Source organism: Arachis ipaensis, chromosome B04 (genome assembly GCF_000816755.2).
Source record: "Arachis ipaensis cultivar K30076 chromosome B04, Araip1.1, whole genome shotgun sequence".
Classification (NCBI taxonomy): Eukaryota; Viridiplantae; Streptophyta; class Magnoliopsida; order Fabales; family Fabaceae; genus Arachis; species Arachis ipaensis.
The window spans coordinates 48,420,458-48,444,986 of NC_029788.2; the positions used below are offsets into that span (position 1 = coordinate 48,420,458).

The 24,529-nt window shown below is 39.1% G+C and overlaps 1 protein-coding gene across 1 annotated transcript in view; it reads right to left on the bottom strand.

Moving 5' to 3' along the window:
- The window catches only part of LOC107636436 (ATP-dependent DNA helicase PIF1-like), a 31,591-nt gene extending 7,986 nt beyond the window's left edge, over nt 1-23,605 (bottom strand). Inside the window, exon 1 of the mRNA XM_021122440.1 lies at nt 23,231-23,605. Within this exon, the coding sequence (XP_020978099.1) occupies nt 23,231-23,392 (162 nt within the window). The 5' untranslated portion in view covers nt 23,393-23,605. The remainder of the gene's footprint in view (nt 1-23,230) is intronic.

Below are 24,529 nucleotides of genomic sequence, written 5' to 3' on the forward strand. Positions count from 1 at the left end.
CAGATTCAAATGGTTATAGAGTTTTAATAATTAAAAGATAAATAAAACATAAACTAGGATAGAGATACTTATGTAATTCATTAGTGAGAATTTCAGATAAGCGTATAGAGATGCTTTCGTTCCTCTGAACCTCTACTTTCCTGCTGTCTTCATCCAACCATTCCTACTCCTTTCCATGGTAAGCTTTATGTAGGGCATCACCGTTGTCAATGGCTACATCCCATCCTCTCTGTGAAAATGGTCCAATGCGCTGTCACTGCATGGCTAATCATCTGGCAGTTCTCGATCATACTGGAATAGGATTTACTATCCTTTTGCGTCTATCACTATGCCCAGCACTCGCGAGTTTGAAGCTCGTCACAGCCATCCCTTCCCAGATCCTACTCGGAATACCACAGACACGGTTTAGACTTTCGGTATCTCAGGAATGGCCATCCATGGGTTCTAACTTATACCACGAAGATTCTAATATCTCGGACTTGGTCCTCTGTATTAGATATCTAAGAGATACTCATTCTAGCCTGTTTGCATGTAGAACAGAAGTGTTTGTCAGGCACGCGTTCATAGGTGAGAATGATGATGAGCGTCACATAATCATCACATTCATCATGTTCTTGGGTGCGAATGGATATCTTAGAGAAGGAATAAGCATGAATTGAATAGAAAAATAGTAGTACTTTGTATTAATTCTTGAGGAACAGCAGAGCTCCACACCTTAATCTATGGTGTGTAGAAACTCTACCGTTGAAAATACATAAGTGATAATGGTCCAGGCATGGCCGAATGGCCAGCCCCCATGAACGTCTAAGATAGCATAAAACTGATCAAAGATCTGATCCAAAGATGTAAATACAATAGTAAAAACTCCTATTTATACTAAACTAGTTACTAGGGTTTGCAGAAATGAGTAAATGATGCAGAAATCCACTTCCGGGACCCACTTGGTGTGTGCTTGGGCTGAGCATTGAGCTTTACACGTGTAGAGGTCTTTCTTGGAGTTGAACGCCGGTTTGTAACCTGTTTCTGGCGTTTAACTCCATTTTGCAACCTATTTCTGGCGTTTGACTCCAGAATGCAGCATGGAACTGGCGTTCAACGCCAGTTTACGTCATCTATCCTTAACCAAAATATGGACTATTATATATTTCTGGAAAGCCCTGGATGTCTACTTTCCACCGCAATTAAGAACGCGGCATTTGGAGTTCTGTAGCTCCAGAAAATCCACTTTGAGTGCAGGGAGGTCAGAATGCAACAGCATCTGCAGTCCTTCTTCAACCTCTGAATCTGATTTTTGCTCAAGTCCCTCATTTCAGCCAGAAAATACCTGAAATTATAGAAAAACACACAAACTCATAGTAAAGTCTAGAAATATGAATTTTAATTAAAAACTAATCAAAATATACTAAAAACTAACTAAATTATACTGAAAACTATGTAAAAACAATGCCAAAAAACGTATAAATTATCCGCTCATCAGGCCACTCTAAGTTTCATGAATGAAATAAGGTCCTCCATTAGAAATTTAGAGGCACAAGTTGGCCAGCTGAGTAAAATAGTCACAGAAACTCCTCCCAGTACTCTCCCAAGCAATACAGAAGAAAATCCCAAGAGAGAGTGAAAGGCTATAACCTTACTTGGTGTGGCCGAACCCAGAGCGGAGGAGGAGGATATGAATCCCAGTGAGGAAGACCTCCTGGACGTTCACTGACCAATAAGGAGTTTCCCTTTGAGGAACCAAAGGAATCTGAGGCTCATCTAGAGACCATAGAGATTCCATTGAACCTCCTATTACCATTCATGAGCTCTAATGACTTTTCATCTTCTGAAGAAGATGAAGACATTGTTCAAGGGCAAGTTGCCCAGTATTTAGGAGCAATCATGAAGCTGAATGCCAAGCTATTTGGTAATGAGACTTGGGAGGACGAGCCTCCATTGCTCATTAATGAACTGAATATCTGGGTTCAACACACTTTACCTCAAAAGAAACAGGATCTTGGTAAATTCCTAATTCCCTATAACATAGGCACCATGACCTTTGAGAAGGTTTTGTGTGACCTGGGGTCAGACATAAACTTAATGCCACTCTCTGTAATGGAGAAACTAGGAATCTTTTGGGTACAGGCTACCGAATTCTCATTAGAGATGGCAGACAAATCCATGAAATAGGCTTATAGACTAGTAGAGGACGTGTTAGTAAAGGTTGAAGGCCTTTACATCCCTGCTGATTTCATAATCCTAGACACTGGGAAGGATGAGGATAAATTCATCATCCTTGGAAGACCCTTCCTAGCCACAGCAAAAGCTGTGATTGATGTGGACAGAGGAGAGTTGGTCCTTCAACTGAATGAGGACTACCATGTATTTAAGACTCAAGGTTCTCCTTCTGTAACCATGGAGAGGAAGCATGAAAAGCTTCTCTCGCTGCAGAGTCAACCAAAGCCCCCACAGTCAAACTCTAAGTTTGGTGTTGGGAGGCCACAACGAAACTCAAAGTTTGGTGTTGAACCCACACATTCAAACTCTAAGTTTGGTGTTGGGAGGTCCCAACAATGCTTTGAACATCTGTGAGGCTCCATGAGAGCTCACTGTCAAGCTATTGACATTAAAGAAGCGCTTGTTGGGAGGCAACCCAATGTTATTTAATTATATCTATTTATTTTCCATTACTATTTTATGTTTTCTTTAGGTTGATGATCATGTGAAGTCACAAAAATTACTAAATAATTAAAAACAGAATGAAAACAGCATTAAAATTAGCTTACCCTAAAGGAAGAGCTTACTGGCATTTAAACGCCAGTAAGAAGCATCAAACTGGCGTTTAACGCCAGAAAGAAGCATCAAGCTGGCATTAAATGCCAGAAACAAGCACCAGACTAGCGTTTAACGCCAGAACAGAGCATGGAATTGGCGTTTAACGCCAGAAACAAGCAGCAAGCTGGCGTTTAACTCTAGACATGCATTCTAAGGGTGTTTTGCACGCTTAAATGGAGCAGGGATGCTAAGTCCTTGACCCCTCTGGATCTGTGCACCCCACAGGATCCCCACCTACCCCACCTCTTCTTCTCTCCTCTTCACCTTTTCACAACTCTCTTCCCCAAATACCCTTCACCAATCATCTCCATACCTCTTCCCTAAATACCCTTAACCACTCACATCCATCCACTCTTCCCCATAAACCCCACCTACCTCCAAAATTCAAATCTTTTCCCTTCCAAACCCAACCCTAATGGCCAAAACCTACCCTTCCCTCCACCGCTATATAAACCCCTCAACACTACTCCATTTTCATACATTACAACCACCACTTCTCCCCCTTGGCCGAATACACCTTCTCCCTCCATCTCCTCCATTTTCTTCTTCTACTACATCCGTTCTTCTTTTGCTCGGGGATGAGCAAACCTTTTAAGTTTGGTATGGTAAAAGCATTGCTTTTTATTTTTCCATAACCATTAATGGCAGCTAAGGCCAGAGAAACCTCAAGAAAGAGGAAAGGGAAGGCAATTGCTTCTACCTCTGAGTCATGGGAGATGGAGAGATTCATCTCAAAGGTCCATCAAGACCACTTCTATGAAGTTGTGGCCAAGAAAAAGGTGATCCCTGAGGTCCCTTTTAAGCTCAAAAAGAGCGAATATCTGGAGATCCGACAAGAGATTAGAAGAAGAGGATGGGAAGTTCTCTCTAATCCTATTCAACAAGTTGGGATCTTAATGGTTCAAGAGTTCTATGCAAACGCATGGATCACTAGGAACCATGATCAAGGTAGGAACCCGAATCCAAAGAATTGGCTTACAATGGTTCAGGGGAAATACTTAGATTTCAGTCCGGAAAATGTAAGGTTCGCGTTCAACTTGCCAATGATGCAAGAAAACGCACGCCCCTACACTAGAAGGGTCAACTTTGATCAAAGGTTGGACCAAGTCCTCATGGACATATGTGTGGAAGGAGCTCAATGGAAAGTTGACTCAAGAGGTAAACCAGTTCAATTGAGAAGACCGGACCTTAAGCCTTCATTCAACGCTCAATTATTCCTACTAGCAACCGGTCTGAAGTTACTGTAGACTGGGCCATCATGATCCATAGTATCATGATTGGGGAGGAAGTAGAAGTTCATGAGATTATACCTCAAGAATTCTACAAGGTGGCTGACAAGTCCTCCACTTTGGCAAGGTTAGCCTTTCCTCACCTCATTTGTCACCTCTGCAATTCAGCTGGAATTGACATAGAGGGAGACATCCTCATTGATGAGGATAAGCCCATCACTAAGAAAAGGATGGAGCAAACAAAAGATTATGGACCTCAACAAGAGCATGAGGAAATTTCTCACCATGAAATCCCTGAGATGCCTCAAGGGATGCACTTTCCTCCACAAAACTATTGGGAGCAAATCAACTCTTCCCTAGGAGAATCAAGTTCCAACATGGGACAACTAAGGATGGAGCACCAAGAGCACTCCATCATCCTCCATGAGATTAGAGAAGATCAAAGAGCTATGAGGGAGGAGCAACAAAGACAAGGAAGAGACATAGAGGAGCTCAAGAACACCATTGGTTCTTCAAGAGGACGAAGACGCCACCCTCACTAAGATGGACCCGTTCCTTAATCTCCTTGTTCTTATTTTTCTGTTTTTTGTTTACTATGCTTTATGTTTATTTATGTTTGTGTCTTTATTACATGATCATTAGTGTTTAAGTGTCTATGTCTTAAAGCTATGAATGTCCTACGAATCCATCACCTCTCTTAAATGAAAACTGTTCTAAAAACAAAAGAACAAGAAGTACATGGTTTTGAATTCATCCTTGAAATTAGTTTAATTATTTTGATGTGGTGACAATACTTTTTTGTTTTCTGAATGAATGCTTGAATAGTGCATATGTCTTTTGAATTTTTTGTTTATGAATGTTAAAATTGTTGGCTCTTGAAAGAATGATGAAAAAGGAGAAATATTATTTGATAATCTGAAAAATCATAAAAATGATTCTTGAAGCAGGAAAAAGCAGTGAAGAACAAAGCTTGCAGAAAAAATGCAAAAAAAAAGAGAAAAAAGATTTGGCAAAAAAAATAATAAAGAAAAAGAAAAAGCAAGCAGAAAAAGCCAATAGCCCTTAAAACCAAAAGGCAAGGGTAATAAAAAGGATCCAAGGCTTTGAACATTAATGGATAGGAGGGCCTAAAGGAATAAAATCCTAGCCTAAGCGGCTAAACCAAGCTGTCCCTAACCATGTGCTTGTGGCGTGAAGGTGTCAAGCCAAAAGCTTGAGACTCTGATTGGAGCTAAGTTTTATTGATATTTTGGAATTTATAGTATATTCTCTTCTTTTTATCCTATTTGATTTTCAGTTGCTTGGGGACAAGCAACAATTTAAGTTTGGTGTTGTGATGAGCGGATAATTTATACGCTTTTTGGCATTGTTTTTACATAGTTTTTAGTATGATTTAGTTAGTTTTTAGTATATTTTTATTAGTTTTTAATTAAAAGTCACATTTCTAGACTTTACTAGGAGTTTGTGTATTTTTCTGTGATTTCAGGTAATTTCTGGATGAAATTGAGGGACTTAAGCAAAAATCTGATTCAGAGGCTGAAGAAGGACTACAGATGCTGTTGGATTCTGACCTCCCTGCACTCGAAATGGATTTTCTGGAGCTACAGAAACCCAAATGGCACGCTCTCAATTGCGTTGGAAAATAGACATCCAGGGCTTTCCAGCAATATATAATAGTTCATACTTTGGCCGAGTTTAAACGACGCAAACTGGCGTTCAACACCAACTTTCTGCCCTATTCTAGCGTTAAACGCCAGAAACAAGTTGCAAATCAGAGTTAAATGCCAGAAACAGGTTACAACCTGGCGTTTAATTCCAAAAGAAGTCTCTACACATGAAAGCTTCAATGCTCAGCCCAAGCACACACCAAGTGGGCCCCAGAAGTAGATTTTTGCATCATTTACTTATTTTCTGTAACCCTAGCTACTAGTTTAGTATAAAAACTACTGTTAGTGATTAATTTTATACCTTTTGATCATGTTTTGATGATATAACCCTCTTTGGGAGGCTGGCCATTTGGCCATGCCTGGACCATTATCACTTGTATATTTTCAACGGTAGAGTTTCTACACACCATAGATTAAGGTGTGGAGCTCTGCTGTTCCTCATGAATTAATGCAAAGTACTATTGTTTTTCTATTCAACTCATGCCTATTTCTTCTCTAAGATATTCATTCACACACAAGAACATGATGAATGTAATGATTATGTGATGCTCATCACCATTCTCACCTATGAACGCGTGCCTGACAAACACTTCCGTTCTACATGAAAACAAGCTTGAATACATATCTCTTAGCCTCCTGATTTACAATCAGAGTCTTCGTGGTATAGGCTAGAATTATTGGCGGCCATTCTTGAGATCCGGAAAGTCTAAACCTTATCTGTGGTATTCTGAGTAGAATCTGGGAAGGGATGGCTGTGACGAGCTTCAAACTCGCGAGTACTGGGCGTTGTGACAGACGCAAAAGGATTACTGGATCCTATTCCTGTATGATCGAGAACCGACAAATGATTAGCCATGCGGTGACAGCACATTTGGACCATTTTCACTGAGAGGACGGGATGTAGCCATTGACAACGGTGATGCCTAACATAAAGCTTGCCATGGAAAGGAGTAAGAAGGATTGAACGAAGGCAATAGGAAAGTAGAGAATCAGAAGGAACAAAAGCATCTCCACACGCTTGTCTGAAATTCTCACCAATGAATTACATAAGTATCTCTATCCTATCTTATATTTTATTTATATTTTAATTATCAAATCTCCATAACCAATTGAATCTGCCTGACTGAGATTTGCAAGATGACCATAGCTTGATTCATACCGACAATCTCTGTGGACGACCCAGTGCACTTGTTGGTTCGTTGTATCGGAATTGTGAAAAATAATTAAGAGTCAGACCGTGCGTACGAAGTTTTTGGCGCCATTGCCGGGAATGAACAATCACGATTTCGTGCACCACTTTCTAAGGCTTGCTCTTCATCTAATAATCAACAAAAATTTAATGCACAAAATACACATATCAAGAGGTCTTTTAAGGGTTGTAATGGGGTTAGGGTCAAGGTAGGATTGTATTTGGTTATGTGGACTAAAATCTGAATCCTTAATTAACCTAAACTTCCCACCTAACTTAAGACAATCCATGTAATCATAATATAAAATCTAACTACCCATTAACTATGTTTTTCACATATTCATGCATCCGAATTTGACTACAACTCATATGCATTGCTATCATTTACTTTGGGGCATTTTGTCCCCTTTTTATTGTTTGCTCTTTTTCTTTTCTTTTTCTCTTTTTTTCTTTTGTTCTATGTTTTTTTTCATTGCATATGATTAAGGTATTGAATGCATAAACATGTCCTCAACATTCTTTTTCACATTTTCTCAAGAATATACAACACCCAATTCTCAAACTAAATGTTTTCAATCCCAGTTTCCCCACACTTAATTTGTGAGCACTCTCACAAGTCCAAGCTAACCAAGGATTCAAATTAAGGACATTATTGTTTTCCACTTAGAGTTAATGATGTGCTAAAGTAAAGAACAAAAGGGGTAAAATAGGTTCAAAATTGGTTTGCAAGGGATAATGAAAGGTAAGGCCATATGGGTATGTAAGCTTAGTGAAATAAGGCCTCAATCATGTAAGTGTATGCATACATCAAATAATGAAAATATAGAATTAAGCAAGACGAAGATCACAATTTTAGGGAGAACAACACACACCAAAAATAAAATATTGGTTGATAAGATGCAACCAATCAATTAGGCTCAAAATCTCACTAGTTTTATGTGTTTGAGCTCTAAAACCATGTTCCAAAAATAATTTTCTTCAAGCAAATTTAACAAAAATTTTAATTCAAATTAGTGAAATGTTCTAAAAAGTTTCTTGAAAAAAAGAAGATATCACTTCAACCAAGTAGTTGGTAAAGTATGCACAAAATCAAACAAACATGCAATCAAACATGCAATTGCAACTAATTTAACAAAGAAACTTAAACATTGGTGTTGAAATAGGAAATAACCAACCCATGGAAGTCGGTATCGACCTCCCCACACTTAAAGATTGCACGTCCTCTGTGCATGCTAAGATGTGGAAGTGGACGGGCTGCTCCAACGGATGCTTTTCTCCAAAGATTGTGCAGATGGACTTGTCGGTTGCCCCATGTAAACGTCTTCAGGTTCCCTTCCTGGTGGCCATCCTGAAAGAAGAGAAAAAGGAAGAAAGGTAACCCAAAAATAAAGATAAGAAAACAAATAAAACATGGGTTGGTTAATGCCAAATAATGAGGGTCTCAATTACATGGTAGCTACAACATCTAAGAGAGAAGACAGTAGAAGCAAACGGCATATCAATAGTGCAAAAATTGCAAGAAAGGGGAAGAGAGTGTGGGTAATGCAAGATAGTATAAGCTCATATCAATGCAAAAGGAATACCAGTATTATAAAAATTAGCATTGACTTATAATTAATAACATCCAACAGTTTAAAACAAGTCACGAAGCACCAAAAAAATTTAAGATGCACAGTTGAATAAGAACATTTAACACCAATGGTAAAATAGGAAATTAGAAAAGGAGATAAAAATATGAATAAAATTAAAATGCAATGAAAAAAGTATGTAGATGCAGGATGTAAAAGAGAAAGAAAGAAAATAAGGATGAGAAGGGAGGAGAGAAATTTGAAAGCTACAAGCGACGCAAGCGACGCGCACGCGTGCATTGCGAGAGGGGAGAGGATGCGGAAGTGCGTAGTGCGCAGAAGCGTGCATCAAGTTGTGCCATAGGAGTGAGTCCAGCCCCGCACTCGCACAACTGTCGGGTAAAATATCCACGCAGACACGCCTTAGCCGCAGACGCGTGGGTCGCCAAGAGTGGGAACGGTGCGCACGTGTACAGTACACTTGCGCGTGGGCTGGATGGTGCCTAAGACACGTTTCTCGCCCAGCTCCCGCGCTACTCTCTGTTCAATCTAACCCATTTCATATCCACAAAGGACGCGGACGCGCACCAGGCGCTGGCGCGTTGATCCCCTTATTTTTTTATGCATAATGCAAAATGCACCATGCAGATGAATATACAGAAATTATGAATGAATGCTAATAAAAAGAAATTAAAATAAAATAAGACTGAGAATAAAAAGGAACAATCATACCATGGTGGGTTGTCTCCCACCTAGCACTTTGCTTTTACGTCCTTAAGTTGGACATTTGGTGAGGTCCTTGTCATGGTGGCTTGTGTTTGAACTCATCCAGGAATCTCCACCAATGTTTGTAATTCCAATGGCCTCCGGGATCCCAAACTAGGCGCAGAAGGCCTTCAAACAAGTTAAAGAGAGTGACAAGGCCCCAAGAGTGTTGATTATTGGAATGAATTCCGGGGTCCCAAACCTTGCTTTTGCACTCGTCTTCTTATTGATCATCATTTTTCCACTTGGGTGGTGAGCAATTGGAATTCTCACTGAGACATCCAAACAGCCTCCTAGACCCATTTAATTTAGAATTATACCAACCTTTGGACTTCAATTTGGAGCATGCAACCATATTGAACCTTGCATGACAATTCCTACCACTAACTATCTCCTACTTGCTCTTATAGCCACAAAGAGCTCGAAGTTGACCATCTGTCTCAAGTAAACCATATTCAAGTGGAATGAAAAAGCTAAGAGATATGAATTTTACCGACTTAAATGTTATGAAGGATGATGGTGACTTAGGGGGAGAGGTCTCCAACAACTTTGGCAAGTTGATTTCAAGCTTCACTCCTTTATGCTCTTCCTTGACAACTTCTACCTCTTTGCAAGCTTCTTCAAGTTCAACCGTTTCCTCTTGGTAGCTTCCTTCCAATTCAATCTCTTCTTCATTGCTCACCAAGGGCATGGGAGGTTGTGATTTTTCTTCTTTAATCTCCATGTCAAGTCCAATGAGAGAGGATTTAATTGTAGATAAGGATTCATCAATGATTGAATCTATCTCTTGATCAACCTCCTCAAAGTCTTCAAACAGGATATGCCTTGGAGGTTGTACACCCTCCTCAACATCAACATCAAACATCTTGGAAGGAGGCTCTATGATTGGACTTTCCCATGGAGGTTCAGCATCTCCTAAGTCTGCAACCACTTCTTCCTCTTCAAAAATTGCTACTTTGTCCAGTTGTTTTAGTATAAAATTGTACTCCTCCTTGATGATTTTCTTTCCATGACAACTCCCTTCAACTACTCCTTCATCTTCAAGGGTCTCTCCTACCTCCACATTTTGGGCTTCCTCTTGCTCCTTTGAAAATAAAGCCACGTGTAATCGATCCATTGCATCCCTAAGATGATCCCTTCTCTCTTATTCCATGTCAGTAGCATAATTGGGATCATGTTGCTCTTGGATTGATAGATGTCGGTTCTCTTCCATGGGGGTTGGTGATGGGATAGAGAGATCATTATGGGGTTGAAAAGGGAGTGCACTAGAGCTTGATGGTTGATTGTTGGAGGTATTTGATGATCCAATCTGGGAGACGAAGGCTTGTATAGCAGAGGTCAGGTTGGTAAGTGTGCTTTCTATAGTCTTTTGTCCTTGTGCAAGACATTGAAGCATCTCGTCATAGGAAGATGAATGGGAAAATTGTGCTGGAATGGGGATGGGTCTATGTATGGTTCATAAGGCTCATATGGTGGTTGGTTGGGTGGATAAGGGTTAAGGTCATATGGGGGTGTTTGGTGGTAAGGTGCTTGTGAGTATGGTGGTTCAAAATTACGTTGAGGAGGGGGTTCATAGGCATAGGGTGGGGCTTGTTGGTAACTACAAGGGGGTCCACCATATTCATCATCTTGGTACGCACCTTGGAATGGCTCTTGACCATGGTAATTTGGTGGAGGTTGGTTGTCACGAGGAGGTCCACCATAACTATTGTCTTGGTATGCATCATAGAATGGTTGTTAGTTATAGCGCATTGCAAGGGGTTGTTGCCAAGAGGGTAGATCAAATCCTTGTGACTCCTCCCATCTTTGATTGTTCCAACCTTGATGCATGTTCTCATTATAGCTTCCATTCCCTGCAACATAGTTTGAACTAAACTCATAGCCAAATGGGTGAGAATTCATAATAGCAAGTAAAAACCAAAACCAATAAAAATTAATCAAAATAAACTCCTAAAACTAGAAACACTAACAAAGAAATGAAAAAGCAAATATTTACAATAACCAATAATAAGGCACATGTTTGCAATTCCCCGGCAACGGCGCCATTTTGACAAACTGATTTTCTGTTGGTAAAGAATTTCACAAATAAAGTCTCGTTATAAGTATAGTTTCTAAACCAACAAAGAATCCTTTCGTGCAAAAACTTGTTTGTCAATAAAGCAAACCCAATAAAAATAATAACCGAAGTATTTAAACCTTGGGTCGTCTCTCAAGGAATTGCAGGGAGGTGTAGTGACGAATCGGACTTTCTGTCGGTAAAGAATTTTATAAAAATAAATTTCCGTTGTAAGTATAGTTTCTAAACCAGCAGAGAATCCTTTTGTACAAAAGTTTTTGTTGTCACTTAAGCAAACCTAATAAAATTGATAACCGAAGTATTGAAACCTCGGGTCGTCTCTCAAGGAATTGCAGGGAGATATGATTTATTATTGGTTATGGAATAAGGTATGTTTTTTGGTTTTTTAAAATAGGTAACAAGTAATTTAAATGGCTGATGCCAGGGCATCTTGGCTAGTTTCACTGACCTTTTCTTTACTGTTTTTAGGTTAGTTTCATGCATTTCTTTAGGAAATAAGCTAGNTGTTAGAAGCCACGTTAACCTAGTTAACATGGACTCCAACGTGAGACCTAGGGGCACATTGGAACGTTAGTGACAATGTTGAATGTCACTAATGTTCTCGAAGGATGGCAAAGGCCACGTTAGAAGCCACGTTAACCTAGTTAACGTGAGCTTTAACGTGAAGCAAGAAGGGGCACACTGGAACGTTAGTGACAATGTTGAGTGTCACTAACGTTCTCGAAGGTTGACAAGGCAACGTTAAAAGCCACGTTAACCTAGTTAACGTGGGTTTTAACGTGAGGCAAAAGGGGTGCATTGGAACGTTAGTGACAATGTTAAGTGTCACTAACGTTCCCGAACTTGGACTTTCACTAAATGATTAACACTCCTTACGCCCTGAGCTTAAGTCTCTGCCCACTCCGCACTTTCTCTCTGCAAGTAAAGTCAAGCCCAAATAAAGAAAGGAACTGCTTCAAACTCAAGATCCAAAGGCCCAAGACTTGAAGAGTGAACTAGAAGCTGAGAAGAGTAGTATATATAGGAGTAGCTTTGAATTGTAAGAGAGTTCTGGAGGCTGAAGAACCACTCTCTATATTTTACTTTCTTTGCAATTTCTAGTTTTATGATGTATTCTCCATCTTTGTTTTCATTTTCAAGAGCTATGAACAACTAAACCCCTTTCATTGGGTTAGGGAGCTCTGTTGTAATTTGATGGATCAATACTAATTTTCATTGTTCTTCTTCTATCTTTCCTCTTGATTTTACTTGAAAGCTTTCGATCTTCATCCAATTGAGTAGTTATCTTGGAAGAGAAGCTATTCAAACTTGGATCTCTTTTGAACCTTGGAAGAGGAATGAAGAGATCAAGCTAGAAATGCTTTCTCATGCTGGACCAAATTAGGTTTGGATGGGTATGTGACTGTAACCCTCTCAATACTTGGTTTGGGAAATGCATGTGGTATAATCAGTGACCATACTTCATCTCTTCTCATGAGCAATTGACCAAGGAATTGGCTATTGATCAAGATTTGAGAGATTGAATTGCAAGGAATTGCAATTCAATCACTTAAGATTGCCAAGGAGATCAATGAGTGCATTGATTGAGGAAGAGATGAAAATGAACTTGATCCGGAGAATTGCAACATCTCCTAAGCCCAATGAACTCCCCATCTCTAATCTTACTCATTCTCTTTAATTTCTGCGATTTACTTTTATTAGCAAATCCCCCATTCCCATTTATAATTCTGCAATTTATTTTCAGTCATTTACTTCCAGTCCTTTAATTCTAGCATTTACTTTTCTGTTATTTACATTCCCGCCATTTTATTTTCTTCAACTCTCAACCCAATTTCTGGATTCGCTCAACTAGAACATTCTTCTAATTAAAGTTGCTTGATCAATCAATCCCTGTGGGATTCGACCTCACTCTATTGTGAGTTTTTACTTGACGACAACTTCGGTACACTTGCCGAAGGAAGATTTGTTGAGAGACAAGTTTTCCCCGCATCAAGTTTATGGCGCCGTTGCCGGGGATTGATTGTGCATCAACAATGATTAGATTGGAAGATCACTAGATTGAGCATTTTATTTTGTGAATTTCATTTTTCTGTTTGAGTAATTTACTTTTTGTTTTAGCTAAACTTCTTCCCTTCTCCCTCTACCCGTTTGTTTTTCTTTGTTATTTTCAATTCTGTTTGCTAACCCACTAACTGTTTGATATATTGCATCACCCATAACTAACAATAACTCTGACACAAATACTGTCTGCACCTATTTTCTTTGCTTGTACTTGTTGGTTGTATGACAGGGAGAAGAAGCAGGGCTTCAACTTCCTTTGATTCTGAACCAGAGAGAACCTTCCTTAGACTAAGGAGGGAGGCAAAAGGAAAATGAATAGTTGATGCTGAAGAAGAGGAGGAACAGTTTGAGGAATACTTTGAACCAAACATGGAAGAAAACATGGAAAATCATCATGAAGGAGAGACTCACAACCATGGCAGAGGAGGGGGAGCAAATCATGCTGGGGAGGATAGAAGAGTTTTGGGCTCTTACATCAATCCAAACCCAGGCAATTGTGGAAGTAGCATCCAAAAGCCAACAATCGATCAAATCCAAGACCAGAGACGTTACAACTCCAACAACAATGCAGCTCACCAACAATTCACCCAGAGGACATCTCAACACCCCCACAACAACACTTCTCCACATACTTATCAAAACCAAAACAGCACATCTGCTCCGAACTACTCATCAATTGATGACAGGCTCTCTAAGATTGAAGCCTTACTTGAAGGAATATGCCAAGAGATTCAAGAAAATAAGGTGTTCAAAGAGGAGGTGCGAGCCAATATTAAGAACCAGGGATAAACCATTAGGAAGATGGAATTCCAGGTGGGATATTTAGCTGAGAAGATTTCCAAACCTACTGATAGCTTCCCAAGTGACACTGAGAAAAACCCGAAGGGAGAAGCAAAGAAAGTAAGATGGGAAGATTGCAAAATGGTCACTACAAGTGATCAAGAGATTGAAGACAAGCAAGGCAAAATGTGCAAACAACCTAAAGACAACTCAACAAAGGAGGAGGATAGAGATCACAAAGAACCAAAAATCTCACAACAAGAGCTGCTGAAGCTCTATGCACCATTCCCTCAACTGCTCAATGGTGCTATGGGAAAAAGAATATACTCAAGGTTCCTAGACTTGTTTGCATCTCTGCATGTGAACATACCATTCATCAAGGCAATTCAACAAATGCCTGCATTCATCAAGTATATGAAGGAACTTCTTCCCAGGAAAAGCTCACTCAAAGGAGGGTAGACTATAGTGATGAACAAGGAATGTAGTGCCCTTATTCAACCTGAGTTGCCTACAAAAAGAAGAGACCCAGGAAGTTTTCATATCCCTTGTGCCATAGGTGAAAACATGTTCGACAGAGCACTATGCGATTTAGGGGCCAGCATCAACTTACTGCCCTTATCCTTGGTGAAGAGGCTGCAGATCAATGAGATAATGGCTACAGATGTCATTATCAGACTGGCTGACAAAACTCAAAAGCAAGCAATAGGAGTGGTGGAAAATGTGTGGCTAAAGGTTGGGAAGTACTTTCTCCCAACAGACTTTGTCATTCTGGACATGGAAGAAAGTCACACTCACCCAATCATATTGGGAAGACCATTTCTAGCTACGGCCAGAGCACTTATCAATGTAGAGAAAGGGGAGCTAATATTGAGAATCCATGATGAACGACTCAGCTTCAATGTTTTCAAACTCTCACAAGAAACAGATCAAGAGGACAAGGAACTAAGCACAAATGATAATGAGACACTAAAGGAGGAAACAAGCACTGAAGCACAGCCAGTTCGTTCTGAGACCCCCTTAACTGATAAACAAGGAAAACAGCAATTGCCACAGCTCAAGGAAAAGTTGGAGGAACCCAAACTTCTAGAGGCAGGTGAAGACAGCGTCACAACTCCTTGGAGAAAAGAGGTCACCATGGGGAAGGCAACCTCAAAAGAAACAAAGAAGAAGGTACCAAGGAGATGGAGGAACAAGAAGATCCCTACGGAAGACTTCTCTCCAGGGGATAGAGTTGTCTCAGCCTACTTCCCAGATATTCCCCCTAATCTCCCTACTGTGCCATCTCAATTACCCAAGGTCTTCACTATCAACAGAGTTCTTTCCCTGGAACATGTGGAGATCATTGATCCAACCAATGGATACAAGTCCACAGCAAGAGGGGAGGACTTTAAGCACTACCAACCACCGTGATGAAAGAAAAACGTCAAGCTAGTGACGCTAAAGAAGCGCTTCATGGGAGGCAACCTATGTTTTATATGCTTTCAGATGATAATGAATAAGTCAATCTTTATGAGCTTCAATCTAAACTTAACAAATAATTGGTGAAAATCTTCTTATGCAGAATATAGTGAGGAACAAGTTTGGTGTTCAAAGCAAACCAAGTTGCATGCTAGTCTTGGGAGCTTTGAACACAAAACTTTCATCACAGTGCTTCAAACTAAGTTTGGTGTCACCCCATGGTGCCACCAAAATGCATATAAGGAACCACCAATAGTTAGTTAGTTAGTTGAAATTCATAAACAAACAATCAAATCCTTTCTTTCATTTTATTCTAGCTGTAGAGTTTTAATTTTCTTATATATTAATTCCCTTATTTCAAATCTTTATAGGAAAGGAAAAGAAGCATAAAAAGGGATTGATTGGACACTTAAATGGGGGAGATTTCACCACTTAATGAAGAGCACTACACACATGTCTCAAGAGGGAACGCATGGGGAAACGCTGCCATGCAACATTGGAGAAAGAAGACCCTTGAAGACCGAACCAATCACTCTCATTAAGTGATGATCCTTGTCTTTCCTTCATACACAACCCCATCCGTCCATCTAGTAAACATTCATGCAATCCACACCCTTCATTCACTCATGATTTTCTTATATAAGTGAACCTTAGTGCATGCTCACTCCTCACATTCAAATCCCCACTCTCCACACTTCTATTGGCACATTAAACCCTTCATCACACATTGCTTGAACCAACCCACTCTTCATCTATCCGAAGCCTCAAACCCCCTCAAACAACAACTCAAGTCATGGCATCATCAAGCTCAAAGAGGCAAAAGAGGAAGGAACATATGGTGAGTACTCCTTTTGATGACAAAAGATTCAAGACTGCCTTTCATGAGCATGAATTTGAGCGGATAAGTGCCAGAAGGATATTGCCAGAATTAATCTTCCAAATCAATGCCAATGAATCACCACAGATTTGGAGAAAATCGAACCGAGGGGGTGGCGATTGCTCACCAGTCCAGAGGGGAAGATCAATGGAAACCTCATCAAAGAATTCTATGCAAATGCAGTTAGAGAGGATAAGACCAAAGCCCCAACCTTCAAAAGCTATGTGAGAGGAAGGGAGGTGGACTTCAGCCCAAGTGCCATAACAAGAGCTCTTCACTTGAAATCACCTCATTTTGATGAGGAGAGTTATCAGGCAAGGATAAGTAGAAGCCTCGATAAGGATGAGCTTTCAGAGATAGCATCAGATATCTGTGTCATAGCCGCTGACTAGGAGAGGTATTCAGATGGGAGACCAAAATTCATAAAAAGGGGAGACCTCCACCCTGAGGCTAAAGGGTGGTTTGAGCTTGTAAGGAGGTCCATCCTACCAGCTGCTAATAATTTAGAGGTCAACATCAATCGAGCCACTATGGTACAATGCTTAGTACAAGGTGGGAAAATCAAAGTGCATGAGCTCATTGCCGAAGGGATTCAAGAGTCAGCTGAGAAAGCTGACTCAGGTGCCAGACTTTGGTACCCCAGCACCATTCTCCGCTTGTGCAACAAGGCCAAGGTAATATTTGAGGACAGCAGCCCAGACTGAGTGAACCCAGGGAGGCCAGTCACACTGGAGCGAATGGTCTATACCACACCGGCTCAGCAACTAAGAAGGCCACATATAGGAAGGCAAAGGGCCCTGGAAGGAGCTCATCAAGAAGAATACCATCAGGAAGAATATCAACAAGAAGAGCATCATGACCCAGCCAACTTGAATATGACTCACCTTCTAAGAGCCATTGAAGATTTAGGACAGAGACATATGGAAGGACAAGAGCAAATACTGAACCGGGTGAGTCAACAGGAAGCATGGCAAAAACAACAAATAGAGCAGCAGCAGGAACAATACTCCCAGCTCACTCAAGCCATCAACCAAGTGAATGAGAAGCAAGAGATTCAAGAGAAGCACTTGGAAGAGCTCAACCAGCGGCAGATAGCCCAAATGAAAACTTTCAATGAGTTCAGTGTACTCAATGAAGGAAGGCAACTACATAGGGAGGAGTTATATGTAAACACTCAAGCCGAGTTGAACTACATGACCAGTAATATGCATCATCTACACTATGCCATCCCCACATATGATGAGGTCCAAAAAGAATTTGTAGAACAAGAAGAGAGGAAAGTGAAACAGCAAAAGGAGACACTCAAGAAGAAGATGGAAGATAGTGGTTTCTGGAAGAAGCTGCTTGGAAAAGGCAAAGGAAGTGGGAGCACAAGCACTCAAGAGAGACACAATGAGGACAAGCAAGGAGGGGAGCACGGGCATCCACATGAATGAAAGGTGGTGGAGTTCCTTTTAGTCCATCGTTTTCTATGCTTTAAATAAGGAAGATCTTGTATGAAATAGAACCTGCTTCCATGTCATGTTAAAAAAAAATTCTGTCTTTTAAGTTTTCTTTTTGAATAGGTCCATGATTTCTGGTTTAAATGTCACTGCATCATTCGCTTATTTACTTGTAAGCTTGTCCCTTTTTATCAAATGAAGAAGAGAATGTTTATGTTTTTAAAAGACCAGAGTAGGGTTCATATTGTGGAAGTGCATTCATGAATCTTTGGGGTAGTCATAAGTTAGCTAAGTTGGTTCAACCACAAGGCTAGGAGGACAACTATCTATCCTGAAAACTTGACTTTGGATATACTCATGAGACTAAGATAATAACAAGATCCTAAGAAAAGAAAAGGGAAAGAACAATGGAAGTGAAAAACAAAAGAAAAAGAGTAAGCAATAAGGTTAGGCATCAATAGTTTAATCTTGAGGCAAGTGTCTGTGGTGCTCCTGTGTGAGGGATCTACTTGGATGAATAAGCTCTTAGGGGTGCCTTATCACTTGGTAACTTGGGTTAAATAACTTGGGATTATCAGCTGAAAGTCCACTATCAAGAGTAACCTTCACTACAGAACACTTAGTAACCCAAAGAGGTGCTGGACACCAAGGTCTCAAGAAAAGAAAATAAATAAACTAAATGCCTGTAGTGTGTATGTATGGGGGAGAGACTTGAGGGAGTAAGTCCTTAGGGGTGCTTCAACACCTAGCACCTTGAACCAACTGGCTCAGGAGTGTTGGCTGAAAGCTTATCTTAAAGAGTTGCCCCCTTATAGAGCACTTAGCCTAAATAACACAAATAACCCTTGAAATAACAATAAAAGGATCAATGAATAAAAGTCTCATGAGATATAAACAAAGTAACTGTTTAGGGACATGATAAAGGTCTGAAAGCCAGTAATGGAATGAACCTAAGTTGCTATGCATGAAACCACCATAAAATCAGTAATATGACTTCCACAAGGATGACTCATTCCTCTGGATATTCCATTCATCATTCTCTTATTCCAGTACTTGCTTAGGGACAAGCAAGCTTTAAGTTTGGTGTTGTGATGCCAGGGCATTTTGGCCAGTTTCACTGACCTTTTCTTTACTATTTTTAGGATAGTTTCATGCATTTCTTTAGGAAATAAGCTAGTTTTGGGTAAATATTCACTTATGCATTGACTCAAGCATACATTGTGCATTTTACATAATTTCATGAGGATTTTGCATAAGCTTAGTGACAAATATTATGTTGCATTACTCATGACTTGGACTAGAGCTTTGATGCATTTTGTTGCTTGATTTCAGGACCAAAAAGAAGCAAGAAAAGGGGAGGTAACTTGCAAGATTAATGAGAAAAGTGATTGCCTATAACGCTCTCAAAAAGCCATCAATGCCCACGTTAGAGAGTCACGTTAACCAAGTTAACATGAACTCTAACGTGGAGAAGAGAAGTTGAGCCAACGTTAGTGACACTCAACATTGTCCCTAACGTTGGCAATTACTCATAAGTGGCCACGTTAGAAGCCACGTTAACCTAGTTAACGTGAGCGTTAACGTGAAGCAAGAAGGGGCACGCTGGAACGTTAGTGACAATGTTGAATGTCACTAACGTTCTCGAAGGATGGCAAAGGCCACGTTAGAAGCCACGTTAACCTAGTTAACGTGGACTCCAACGTGAGACCTAGGGGCACATTGGAACGTTAGTAACAATGTTGAATGTCACTAACGTTCTCGAAGGATGGCAAAGGCCACGTTAGAAGCCACGTTAACCTAGTTAACGTGAGCTTTAACGTGAAGCAAGAAGGGGCACACTGGAATGTTAGTGACAATGTTGAGTGTCACCAACGTTATCGAAGATTGACAAGGCAACGTTAAAAGCCACGTTAACCTAGTTAACGTGGGTTTTAACGTGAGGCAAAAGGGGTGCATTGGAATGTTAGTGACAATGTTAAGTGTCACTAACCTTCCTGAACTTGGACTTTCACTAAATGATTAACACTCCTTACACCCTGAGCTTAAGTCTCTGCCCACTCCGCACTTTCTCTCTGCAAGTAAAGCCAAGCCCAAATAAAGAAAGGAACTACTTCAAACTCAAGATCCAAAGGCCCAAGACTTGAAGAGTGAACTAGAAGCTGAGAAGAGTAGTATATATAGGAGTAGCTTTGAATTGCAAGAGAGTTCTGGAGGCTGAAGAACCACTCTCTGTATTTTACTTTCTTTGCAATTTCTAGTTTTATGATGTATTCTCCATCTTGTTTTCATCTTCAAGAGCTATGAACAACGAAACCCCTTTCATTGGGTTAGGGAGCTCTGTTGTAATTTGATGGATCAATACTAATTTTCATTGTTCTTCTTCTATGAAGAGATGAAAATGAACTTGATCCGAAGAATTGCAACATCTCCTAAGCCCAATGAACTCCCCATCTCTAATCTTACCCATTCTCTTTAATTTCTGCGATTTACTTTTATGAGCAAATCCCCCATTCCTATTTATAATTCTGCAATTTATTTTCAGTCATTTACTTCCAGTCCTTTAATTCTAGCATTTACTTTTCTGTTATTTAGATTCCCGCCATTTTATTTTCTGCAACTCTCAACCCAATTTCTGGATTCGCTCAACTAGAACATTCTTCTAATTAAAGTTGCTTGATCAATCAATCCCTGTGGGATTCGACCTCACTCTATTGTGAGTTTTTACTTGACGACAACTTCGGTACACTTGCCGAAGGAATATTTGTTGAGAGACAAGTTTTCCCCGCATCAATGGCATAAGAATAAATTAATAATTATAAAAACTCTTCGCAAGGTATGAGAACTGAAAATCCCATCCTAGTTATCCTTATCAGGTGCGATGAGAATTGTTATTGCTCCCACTTAGTTAACCCTTACTAAATAAAGGAAAGTCAAGTGGACTAATCAACTTGATTCCTCAAGTTCTAGTCAACTCCTATGGAAAGACTAGCTTTAGAGGGATCCAAATCAATCAGCAGTTTCCAATTCTCAATCAACCGCTGAGTTTGACAACTCAAGTGTTACCAATTACTTAACCAAACCCAAAAGGGAAAAATCTAAATTATTTATATCATAAATAGAATAAAGTAATCATAAATCTGAAATACCTCAAATTTCATTAAATAGAATATTCAAATCTAACATGAAGAGTTCATAAGTCAATTTGGCAACATAAGTAATTAACAAGTAAAAGCATTAGAATAAATAAAAGTAGAAGAGAACACAAAATTAAAGTAAAGGAACATTGAACCTGGAATGAAGAAATAACCATAAAATAAGAAAAATTCTAATTCTAAAACCTAAGAGAGAGGAGAGAGCCTCTCTCTCTAAAAACTACATCTAAAACCTCAAAATTATGAATTATGAATATTGTATGAATTGTGTCTCTTGATTCCCCCATTCTCTAACTTCTATTCTGTGTTTTTGGGCTTGGATTTGGGCTGAAAAAGTGTCCAGAAATCGCTGAAGGCGACTTCTGCAATTTTCTGCACGTGGTGTCCGTCACGCGTGCGCGTGGGTCACGCGTGCGCGTCATTTGGAGATTTTCCTTGTCACGCGTACATGTCAGTCACGCGTACGCGTCAGTCACGCGTACGCGTCGCTTGTGTTTTGCGCTAGGCACGCGTCCGCGTCGTTTATGCGTGCGCCTCACTGCCATTTTCTTCAAAACTCCATTTTGTGCGTTCCTTCCATTTTTTGCATGTTTCCTTTCTGTTCTCTAAGCCTTTCCTGCCCTATGAAGCCTGAAATTACTTAACACTCAGATCACGGCATTGAATGGTAATAAAAGATAATTAAAATAAATCTTTTTAAAGCATAGGAAACATGTTTTCACATATATCATAGAATAAGGAAGGAATTATAAAACCATGCAAATCTTATGAATAAGTGGGTGAAGAATTGATAAAAACACTTAATTGAGCACAAGATGAATCATAAAATAGGGGTTTATCATGTAGTTATTATTGGTTATGGGAAAAGTATCTTTTTGGGTTTTTTTGAAATAAGGAACGAGAAAAGTAAATTGCAAGAATTAAATTAATAACTAATAAAGTTCTTAGCAAGGTATGAGAACTGGACGTCCTATCCTAGTTATCCTTATCAATTGTGATGAGAATTGTTCATTGCTCCCGCTTAGTTAACCCTTACTAGATAAAGGAAAGTCAAGTGGACTAATCAATTTGATTCCTCAAGTCCTAGTCAACTCCTAAGGAAAGACTAGCTTTAGAGGGATCCAAATCAACTAGCAAATTCTAATTATCAATCAACAAAGGAGTTTGATAACTCAAGTGTCGCCAATTAATCAATTCAAGCTAAGAATGTAAAAAGCTAAATTGAAATCATAGATATGAAATACCTCAAATTGCATTAAATAGAAAGTCAAATCAAACATGAGGATTCATAAACCAAATAGCAACATAAAGTAATCAATAAGGGAAATAAATAAACTAGAAATCTAGAACAAATAAAAGTAGAAGAGAAATTAAATTAAAGGAACATTGAACCTGGAATTGAGAAGAAATAAACCTAAAACTAAGAGAAATCCTAAAATCTAGAGAGAGGAGAGAGCCTCTCTCTAGAAACTACATCTAAAACCTAAATTGTGAATAATGATAAGTGTCCCCTCATTCCTCCACTCTGCAGCCTCTAATCTGTGTTTTCTGGGCCGAAAGCTAGGTCAAAAAGAGCCCAGAAATCACCCCAGCAATTTTTGCAGTGGCAGTACGTCACACATGTCGCCCGTACGCGCCAGGTGCGTGTGCGCGCCGATAGACTTTTCGCCAAAGTGCGCGTGCGCGTCAAGTGCTCATGTGCGTCGCCTAGCTGCATGGCCACTATAGTAAATTATATATCATTTCGAAGCTCCAGATATTAGCTTTCTAACGCAACTGAAATTGCCTCATTTGGACCTTTGTAGCTCAAGTTATGGTCGATTTAGTACGAATAGATCAGGCTTGACAACTTTAGCAATTCCTTCAATTTCTTGTATTCCTTCCACTTTTACATGCTTCCTTTCCATCCTCTAAGCCATTCCTGCCCTATAAACCTTGAAAACACTTAACACACATATCGAGGCATCAAATGGTAATAAGAGAGGATTAAACATAGCAAAATTAAGGCCAAAGAAGCATGTTTTCAATCATAGCACAAAGTCAGGAAGGAAAATGTAAAACATGCGAATTCAATGAATAAGTATGAGTTTAGTAGATAAAATCCACTCAATTAAGTAAAAAAATGTACCACGAAATAGTGGTGCATCAAACGGTCAACATAATCTTGCCATCTGACCTTAACCCAGAAGCTAATGTCTTCCAAACAAAAGTCTTTCCTGTTCCACCATATCCATATAAAAAGAAAACTCCACCATGTGCACCATCCACAGCACTTATTATCTGTTTGTATACCTCTTTCTGTTCATCTGTCATCATTTGTAAATAATTGTTGTGTTCATCACGTAAACTACGCCTATCATAGCGTAGCTCATCGCAAATTAACCGGTTTACACCATTGGGGAAGAACTAAGCCGAGCATGTCTCCATGTCGGAAAATGGCATAGAGGGAAAATCTCTAAGGCTCTTGTTGTAGCTCTTTAGCTTGTTTTCGATGTCTATAAGTGTGAGATCTTTCAACTCTTCATCAGATAATTGTAACTCTATATGATAAAAATGCAATTTCATTAAAGCCACTGAAATTGCATAAAAAAGGGGAGAAACTATTTATTAAATGAACAGATAAAATGAAAGTAGTAGGGACAAATATAGCTGGAGGGCTTACTTACAAAGTAGTGGCAGATTATTGAAAGCATATATGTTTAATTATATTGTAATGACTTATATTTAAATGCATACAATTTTAATTTTTCTTATATATTCCGTAGTATAAACAACTTGCTAAGAGATAACATTGCTATAAAAGAAAAATAAACCACTAAAAATAATAGAGAAAAAATGAAAGTATACATGTNNNTAGTTTATATAGTATAATTTTTTACTTTTTTTTTCAAGTAAAATAAAAAATATAAAAAATTAAAAAATAGAATTTTATTTTACTAAACAATAAAAACAAATTAAGCGGATCCACTCTTGTTATTCAATGATGAGTTGACACATGTTACTTAACTAACATAGTTATTTGTGTTAATAAGAGGGTAGTAGGAATCAATCGGTGCCCATTAAGCCTGAGTGTAAGCCTCTAGATTTGGGCTTAGCCTCTACGAAATTTTCATCAACTACCAAATTAATATTCATTTATATCAAATTATCAATTCATTATATTCTTTTTTATTATTAACTCCTCTTACTAACATAGAACTTCTTCTAGTTTTTAAATTTTAAGTTTTATTTCTTCTTATATGTCTCTTTGAAATAGGAAAGTATGTCCAAAAAAATGTTTAAACTAATCTAACATCTCCATATTTAAAGCTGATTTGATGAAGTTTAATTTTTTTTTCAAAAACAATTACTTTTATATTAAAATTGACGTTTGCAAGATAATTTTGTAAAAGATATAATATTTTTATTTGGTAAATCAACTTAAAAAGATTTTTTACTAAATACAAAGAGCAT